Source organism: Protomyctophum bolini (assembly GCF_963924005.1).
Source record: "Protomyctophum bolini genome assembly, chromosome: 8".
In the NCBI taxonomy this organism is placed as follows: Eukaryota; Metazoa; Chordata; class Actinopteri; order Myctophiformes; family Myctophidae; genus Protomyctophum; species Protomyctophum bolini.
The window spans coordinates 33,137,253-33,147,252 of NC_137869.1; the positions used below are offsets into that span (position 1 = coordinate 33,137,253).

The 10,000-nt window shown below is 44.0% G+C and overlaps 1 protein-coding gene across 2 annotated transcripts in view; it reads right to left on the reverse strand.

Annotated features, from left to right (window-relative positions):
- adcy1a (adenylate cyclase 1a) overlaps positions 1 to 10,000 on the reverse strand; it is a gene marked incomplete at both ends in the record, with an annotated part of 53,122 nt that overhangs the window by 36,998 nt on the left and 6,124 nt on the right. For both annotated transcript variants that reach the window (XM_080769956.1, XM_080769955.1), the window contains 2 exons: positions 900 to 1,011; positions 5,242 to 5,360. In XM_080769956.1, coding sequence (XP_080626082.1) covers positions 900 to 1,011; positions 5,242 to 5,360 — 231 coding nt within the window. The remainder of the gene's footprint in view (positions 1 to 899; positions 1,012 to 5,241; positions 5,361 to 10,000) is intronic.

The following is a 10,000-nucleotide window of genomic DNA, read 5'->3' on the forward strand; positions in this document are numbered from 1 at the left end:
TTCCCTCGAAACGACCTGTTGTATAACTTGTAGTGTTCCTGTGCGTTATGATTTGCCCTTGTATAGCTGTTACCTGTCTTGTCTAACCACCCTGATTTAACCCTCACCTGTGTCCTGTTTGCCCCAGCCTATATGTGTTCATTGTGCTTGAGTTCACCTGTGTCTAGTTAGGTTTCTGTCACTATCGTGCAGTGGTTAGTCTATGAGCCTTCTGCATTATACCTTGCCACTTTGAGTTCATGATTTGTCAGCATATTGTTGGTTATTAATTATTTTATTTTTATGGAACCTTGCCTGCCTACCTGTCCTGCATTTGGGCCCTATACTCCACACCCCTACCTGTCCTGCATTTGGGCCCTATACTCCACACCCCTACCTGTCCTGCATTTGGGCCCTACTCCACACCCCTACCTGTCCTGCATTTGGGCCCTATACTCCACACCCCTACCTGTCCTGCATTTGGGCCCTATACTCCACACCCCTACCTGTCCTGCATTTGGGCCCTATACTCCACACCCCTACCTGTCCTGCATTTGGGCCCTATACTCCACACCCCTACCTGTCCTGCATTTGGGCCCTATACTCCACACCCCTACCTGTCCTGCATTTGGGCCCTACTCCACACCCCTACCTGTCCTGCATTTGGGCTCTACTCCACACACCTACCTGTCCTGCATTTGGGCCCTATACTCCACACCCCTACCTGTCCTGCATTTGGGCCCTATACTCCACACCCCTACCTGTCCTGCATTTGGGCCCTATACTCCACACCCCTACCTGTCCTGCATTTGGGCCCTACTCCACCCCCCTACCCTGACCATTTGGGCCCTACTCCACACCCCTACCAGGACCATTTCAGTGTTCTATGCAGTGCAGTGGAAGGAAGGAGGAACACTTACTGTAGCCAGCTCATCAAACTTCCCGAAGAGTTCATTGAGGAGCTTGACGAGCTCCTGAGCAGTACACTGGGATGCCAAGCTGGTGAATCCCACAATGTCTGCAAACAGAATGCTGCAAAAAGAGAGATATAGGGAGGGAGAGGGGGGAGAGGGGGAGAGGGGGGAGAAGTGATTTGAATTGCCCATGTCAAGAAATGGGCTAAGCTGAGTTGTGACAGTTCATTGTTTTTAAAAGACGCCTGAAAGGGTAGAGCATCAATATGTGTCTACAGTATATACCCTTACAGCATTGATGCTCTAATTGTTTCACTGTCAGAATTTATTGGTCAGAATTTATTGAAAGGATAGCCCCTTGAGATGCAGCATCTCATTTTAGAGTGGGTCCCGTATACAGGGAAAAACATTACATACAGTACAGTGCAGTTACACAAATAGACAGTGGACAATAGACAATACAGACATGTACAGATACAGTTTGCTTGCTCATTCTCTCCCACCCACTCCCCCATCCCCCAACTCTTCTTGGACAAGCATATTGAGACTAGTACAGTACAGTGATTTGAAACAGGGGTCAGAGGTAAACAGCAGTATGGGCAGTGTTAGTAGCATGAACAGGTTGAACAGGTTGTTTTGAGGTGTGAATACAGAGAAGTCCTGAAGCGGCCGGGAGAGGTCACAGATCTGAGAGAAAGGGGAAGGTTGTTCCAGTCAAATGGGGCTTTGTAATGGAATGACCTGCGTCCGGATTCAGAGAATATTCTTCTGGGAATAGAAAAGTAGGGATGTTGAGTATTTCTAAGTGGGTATGGAGATGTACCAGTGACTGTTTCAGGTATGGAGGGCAGTTGAGGTGCACACATTTGAATACTGTGAGACCTGGGACTCACATTTTTGCAAAACACATTGTTTGATTTTGGCCAAACATCACGCAAATCGGTTCTGTGATCAAGTCGGACAATGAGAACAAAGTGAGCATTGCTTATAGAAGACACACACACACACACACACACACACACACACACACACACACACACACACACACACACACACACACACACACACACACACACACACACACACACACTCAAAGACAGAAAAAAAGAGAGTGAGAGAGAAAAAAACATCAACTAATCACTGGTAGTAGCAATCGTTTCCAGATGTCATTACCAATTCCAGATAAGTCATTGTGTCTGTAGGGCCAGCCACTAAATCAATTAACAGTACTATATTGTCAGCAGTTGGCTAGCGTTGGCAGGCTTGAGGAAGGTGTTGAAAGCTATTTAGCCCCTCGGCTACTCGCCTGTGGGCAGGCCAGATGGCAACAGAACAAGTTGTTATGGATCTTATTTGCTCCACACAGTCAAGCAAAATAAATAAATAATAATAAATAAATAAAACTGAATTCACTACACACCATATCATACACGCGTGAGACTCTGAATGAGCAATTCTTTGAAGAGGCACCCCCCACTGCACTACCCACCCCCACATCATAACAGTAGCACAGCATTCACTAGTTAGTCGGCATGGTAGTTGCTGTGGGGGGTTGATATATGCAAAGCCGTGATCACGACAATCTCAACCAGAGAGCACTGTAGTAGTGTCTTGTGATTTGTCTTTGAATGGGGTTGGCCTTTGGTGCGGATCTTGCTCTCTTTCTGGGTTTCTTTTTTCTTTTGCATTGTGTCGGTGAAAGTAGGGGAGGGGGAGGCGTGGGCAGGCGGTAGCAGAAAGACAGCCGATCCCCTGGGCCACATCAAAAGCAGCCAAGATCAGGGGATGTCACTGCAACCTGCTTGGCACATAAAGCTCATGTTTTTGCTCTGTGTGTGTGGGGGTGACTGACTGGCAGGCTGGATGCTGGCTGACAAAGGGGCATCAGTAAGTTTTTTCCTGAGCCTATGTTTTTTGAGGGACTCTAGCCCTATACAGCTTTAATGTTTGTGTTGTCTGAACAAACAAAAAATGCCATTGACAATGAACGGTCATATGTGTGTGAACAAATCTGCATTTGTCGGTGGGAACCCTTGGCCAATAAGGGACCGATATCGTGTGTCCGAGTGAGACACATGCACGCACACAAAGCAAACATTTTGAACGAAAGCAGCGATGTGACTTTGGCCACAAATATGTGGGAGCGCTGCATTTTTGGAAAACAAGCATGGCGTGACAAATGTCTATTTACGTCTAAGTGCATTCACGTGGCGTTTCTGCTTGCTGAGTTGAAATATTGTCTGTCTGTCTGTCTGTCTGTCTGTCTGTCTGTCTGTCTGTCTGTCTGTCTGTCTGTCTGTCTGTCTGTCTGTCTGTCTGACTGACTGACATTAGCAACGACATCACTATTTAAGTTCCACTGAATTTAGTTATTCAGTCCAATAGATACCCAGCCCTGTGAGTGAACCCTGCTGGCTGTTCCAAGAGAGAGAGAGAGACACAGACAGAGTGGAGAGGATATCCTCTTGACAGGAGTGCTGTTGACACGCTCCCGTCCCTAGCCCTCCACCCCCGCATTCAGCACTGGCTGATACGTCTCTCCCATTCTCTTTATTGCCTCTTTTCAATGCAATGAATTCAACAGTTGGCCCATGCAGCCTATGTTCCCACGCTTTCTAATATTGGCTTCAGACCCTGTTCAATGGAGTCAGTTGTACAGAGAATGAAGATGCTGGTACCCCCCATTCCATTTTGAGTGTGCCGCATGTAGCTACAATATAAAGCACAATTTCACAAACGCTTACGAGCAACATGTATTTTTCATTACATTTTAAAACTATAGTCCATGATATGGAACCTTTATTTACTCCCTGATATGCATTCCTATACCAGGCAATATTGTACATTCCCCCCTAATTGCTCATCTTGTTCAATTCCCCATCATGACCTTAATAAGGTCATAAGCTACAGTATATTACTGTCCTTACCTCGCTCCCGCCATGTTATTTCCTTGTGCTGTGTCTCTCCCTAGGTGTAACTGTTTCTTGTCTTCATTATTTTTTGTTTATATCATGTATGCCTTTGCTTTGGCAATGTAAATGTATGCTTTCGCATGCCAATAAAGCCCTTTGAATTGGATTGAATTGTATGCCCAGTGGTTTCTTCACCAGATTTTTTAAAGTGTTACCTTTCGTTACTGCATTAGCTCCCTAGCGGCTAGGGCCTAGCCAATGTCTGTGCATTCAGTATGTTTCTATTGTACAGTATTCTGTGTTCCTATAGTGCCTGAGTCCTATATCAGTTCCTGTATTGTGTTCCATGTTTCTAGTGCCCGAGTCTCATCTTAGTATCTGTATTGTGTTCTGTGTTCCTAGTCTAGTCTGCTGTGCTGCTATTGACCTCTGCCTGCAAGCCTTGTTCGTCATGCATTATTGAAAGAATAATTGTATTAAACCTGCCCTGCATCTGGTCGTCTGCACTTGGGTCCTTAACCGTGACATAGCGCAATGGTCACAAATGCGCTTCCTAAACATTGTATCCAACACAAGCCGAGACATAAGTTAGAGTGCTCACTGATATGTGAAAATCAAGACATTACACAATTCTGAGAATTTGTTCTCTGCACTGGAAAACTCTGCCAGAATACGATTGGTGTGCTTGCACAGGTTAAGTTTTGGCCTAAGTTGCTAGTGTGGCTCAATCACAGTTGGGGCTAGAACAGACTACCATAGTGCACATTTACATGGCGGCCATGTTTGCACTTTACATTGAAAAGGCAGGGTGGCAACCAAGCTCCCAGAAAGGCAGAAAAGATGTAGTGGTCAGAGCTGGAACTGCAGGTGGGCCCGTGCATTTAGCACGAACCCCGTGCAGCTGGGGTTTAACATTAATGTTAGCACTTGCCAACCAAAATTTGGAAGTATAGGGTACTTCAAAGCGCCACTGAGCAACTTCCATTGAAATGAATAGCAGGGGGGGGGGGGGGGGGGGGGCTATAAGGTATAGCCTATTATTGTTTGCTCCCTGTGACATGACCCCACGTGATCGGTTCTGCACAAAAGAGACTTCCACATTCTACCAGGAAACCTCTCTGTTCGTCTGGTCCGGTTCTACTACTATGTGATGACCAACATGCACGATGACAACAGCTGTCTCTTGTCTCTCTAATCCTGATTGCCTCTGCATTAAATGAAGGCTGATCGTCAGCTCTCTTTCTGACCTTGACGTCACAGCAGGGTGACACCTGGATCAAAATAGTACCCCGTCTCTCTCTCTCACACACACACACACACACACACACACACACACACACACGCACACGCACACGCACACGCACACGCACACGCACACGCACACGCACACACACACACATCCACCTAACCCCCACTGTTGTCATGACACTCCATACCTGACGTTGTCATGACGCTGGATGTAGATCTTGTGAAAGATCCTCTCCGGCGGCTTCAGGAAGTCCTCCTTCATTTCCATGGCAACATTCCTGGGCAGCAGGCTCATTAGCAGACGCTCCTGGAAGAAGGAGGGGTCAGGAGAGAGGAGGCGGGGTCAAAACCTCAGATTGGCATGCAAATATACATAATTAATTTGTTATTGATCTATTATTCATTTGTACACTGAGTTAAGTTAACACTTAAATTACACTTTAACAGTGTACGGACACACAGGCATATGTACAGTATGTGTACAATGTACATGCGCCATCCCATCACACACATTAACAGCAATTAACTCACAGTTGTATAGAATAAAATAACGATATGCCCCTGCAGGAGGAGACTAAACTAAATAAGTCGCTGAGAGGTCGATGATATTGGCCATATTGTCTGATGCGCTCCTCAAACAAAAGGAATATTTGCTGGAATCCTAAACAATACGTTTAAGGGGTTTTATTAACCCTAGAAAACTTTTGTTACACCATCAACCACATACAGTGGGTAAAAATATATTTTACCCACTGTAAAATATTCCATAAAAATATTTCTCATCAAAATATATTGAAGTACAGCAACACATGGCAACTTGAGCTACTCTTCTGTTTGCATTTGCGGTGCCCCCTATAGATGGAAATGGAATTGCTTTTGGCTCTGTGTTGACTAAACTACCCGCGACCCTCCCACTACTTCGGACGATGATTGCGGCCGAACGATACGGACTATCAAAATTCTGTTCGGATAGATCCAGAGATCATGTGTACCAATTTTTGTGAGATTTGGACAAAATCCGTAGGTGGACGATTGAAAAATGAGTTTTGAAGAAAATTCAAAATGGCGGAAAATCTATCCTGACGCAAATGGGCGTGGCCTATATGGGGAGATGCATCATGAGCCAAAGTAAAAAAAGAAGTAAAAATACATTTTGATTGTGACCTACGGTTCAAGAGTTATAGGCCAAAACGTAAAGTGGGCTGTCATAGTGCCACCATGAGGCCGACCGATGAAATTATATGTTAATTAATTTTAGTAATTATTATGAACCTCGCCTCCAAGTTTTTTAACTATAGCCCTTACGGTGTCAGAGAAAAATATATATTGAATGTGAGTTCTCGCATTTTCTCATTCATGTGAATAGGGAAATGTAATGCACAAATAAATTAATATCAATTAAACTATACAACATTTATTTTACAAGCACACGATTCCCGATGAAACCGGTCAATTAGACATAATGGCTCAAGTGCGTGCCGGCAAAACTGTGGGACAAGTAGTCCGGCAAACTGTGGGACAAGTAGTCCGGCAAACTGTGGGGTTGTTCTAGAAACAAACAACGGAAAATAAAGTGTGACAATTACTATAGTCTACACAAATTACAAAAACAATGGTCAGGGAGAAAATCACCCGTGTTTATGTTCTACGGTTACAGCAACATAAATAAATCACCCATGTTTAGTGTTCTACATTTACAGCAACATAAATACATTATTAAAGGGTGTGTTTAGTGTTCTACGGTTACAGCAACATAAATAAATCACCCGTGTTTAGTGTTCTACGGTTACAGCAACATAAATAAATCATTAAAGGGTGCTCAAATGTAAAGCAACAGAAGTGGTATAAAGTGGTCAACAAAAAGTAGCCCCCCCCCCCCCCCCTCTCTCTGTGTTCTCAGCAGGTGAACAGGTGATGCTTTTGAGGTAACCAGGTCTGCCCCTATATGCCCGTCACTCAATCATCCACATAACCAGCACCATTGACCTTGACCAGCTATATACAGTACATAACCAAACATAAACACCATAATAAACCAATAAAGCACATTCATAGACCTTGTCCTGCAGCTATATAGAGTGCATAACCAAACATAAACACCATAATAAACCAATTCATGGCTCCTACACTCATGGTCTTCAATACCACAGGTGAATTACAAAAAAACGATACGACCCTGGTCTTCAATATGAATGACAAAAAAATAACCCATTGACTCGGGTACTGACCTTTTCTACAAGAGAAATGCAACGCTAAAGCATTAGCAAGGCCTATATGATACCTTGCATTCTCTGGCATTAAACGCCAATATAGATGTAATATCCTGTGTGGTACTGTATAAGCTTCCAGGCTCTATAGCCTGGGTCTACTCTAAGCTGTCTGTTTGAAACCCCTGCAGCAGGATGTCGAATGGTTATGAATATCATCATTTACACTCCAGAGGGGCCCTGGTGCACGGACACAAAGCTCCTGTGTATTCCTCCTGTCACACGACCTTACACAGCCTGTGTGTGTATAGTGTACGCGAGCACACATGCTGCATGCACGCCGCGTCTCTGCAAAATGGCAATGTAACTATAATTTACAATTTAATAATTTAAAATGAATGTGCTGCATTGTTAATCTTGCCCAAGTCTAATTTCAGAGCATTTCAGAGTTTGGGATAAATGATCATTTGGCTGAACTCAGTACTCATGACTGAACAGATTTATAGCTCCTTTATACTGAAATATAGTTCTTAACATTGTAGCGTATTCCGTATCCAATGAGTTTCGATTAAATTGCAGGTATTACGTTATATCCAGAATCTGAGATAGTGTGGTTTTTAGGAACCACCACCATCGGGACTGCAATTCTGGAGAATTGCAGTCCCGACCTTTTCTGTATCAGGGCCCACGTGATTCCTTTTTAAAACCACCCATGTGACCACTTAACACAGCAGCCGCATACATAACATTCTGGTGCAGTTCCATTAACACAGCGGCCGCATACATAACATTCTGGTGCAGTTCCATTAACACAGCAGCCGCATACATAACATTCTGGTGCAGTTCCATTAACACAGCAACCACATACATATCATTCTGGTGCAGTTCCATTAACACAGCGGCCGCATACATAACATTCTGGTGCAGTTCCATTAACACAGCGGCCGCATACATAACATTCTGGTGCAGTTCCATTAACACAGCAGCCGCATACATAACATTCTGGTGCAGTTCCATTAACACAGCGGCCGCATACATAACATTCTGGTGCAGTTCCATTAACACAGCAACCACATACATAACATTCTGGTGCAGTTCCATTAACACAGCGGCCGCATACATAACATTCTGGTGCAGTTCCATTAACACAGCGGCCGCATACATAACATTCTGGTGCAATTCCATTAACACAGCAGCCACATACATAACATTCTGGTGCAGTTCCATCAACACAGCAGCCGCATACATAACATTCTGGTGCAGTTCCATTAACACAGCAGACGCATACATAACATTCTGGTGCAGTTCCATTAACACAGCGGCCGCATACATAACATTCTGGTGCAGTTCCATTAAGCCTTTGCAAAAATAGGAAGCGTATCTAGTTCATTCATTCGAAAAAAGAAAAGCGCATTGTCGGTTGTTTCCGTCCACTGATAATAATGCGAATCATGAGATACAAAATAAGTTCATGAAATAAGCAGTAGGCCTAGGTGGCACTATTTTGCCAGTACAGTGAGTCGCATGCAATTTGACATTTATTTAACTTTTTGATATTCTTTTAGGCTACACAAAAATATAATACAAGGACTGCCTGGTTGGCGATTGGGCTACAAGTCCTTTATGCTGTGCAAAGGCTGTCCGGGGACAAGTTTTTGTCCGGTTCCTCATAATTTAATTATATTAAACTAGCACTATATAGCGCTGGTAAGACTATATTGAAGTTCATCGAACCCTAAATATTAAAGTAATTTCATTTCCTGACTTTCTATTTAAGGGACATTCAACTTCAAGCCCATAGGCCTACCCGTGAAACTATATAGATAATAAAGTATAGCCTATATAGGCAATGCCTCGACAGACCTTTTCACCTTGATGAATAAGTAAAGTAATCCACGTCCACGATCACGCAATTCACACCATTGATTGATGCGCCAGACAGGCAGGCAGGTTATATAAAAGTTTGTGTGTGTGTGTGTGTGTGTGTGTGTGTGTGTGTGTGTGTGTGTGTGTGTGTGTGTGTGTGTGTGTGTGTGTGCGTGCGTGCGTGCGTGCGTGCGTGCGTGTGTGCGTGTGTGTGTGTGTGTGTGTGTGTGCGTGCGTGCGTAAAATGATCGGAGCGCCCCGATCAACTCGGGAGGATTCAGACTTCAGATGGGATCTTTGAAGACACTACACTACACGATTATTTATCGGACAGTTATAGTATTGGGACCTTATATTTATCGACAACATCACTCCCTCCTACCCCCCACCGTTCACTCCACTGCTTCCCCATCGTTTTTTTAATTTATTTTCCAACTGTTCAAAAGCGATATAATGCGAGTTCAATGCTTAAAACGTTTCCATACCCCATTTGCGCATTTGCTTTTTTCAATACAGGCCAAAATCCACCCCCTGCAAGCACAAAAGTGTTTTTGCATTTCGAGGTGTTTCCATTCAGGATGTTATTCGCAAGAACCTTATTGCGAATAACAAACACAGTTACTGTTACACAGTGTCGTGGCAGAAAAGGCTCAGAAATGTAATTAGTGAAGTCCTTGTACGAGAGGTGCAGAGTCATCAACAACAAATCTACAGCACCTCAAACAGAGAGCAGATGATTGGAATTTATTTTGGGAGAAATTTTGTTGCTGTCAAGCCGAAATCGTGTAGCTTCAAATTTAAACTTCAATAGCTTTTCATTAGCAGGTCGACGGGTGCTGCTGACGAATTTCAGCCGGCCCATGACAGTATTTTG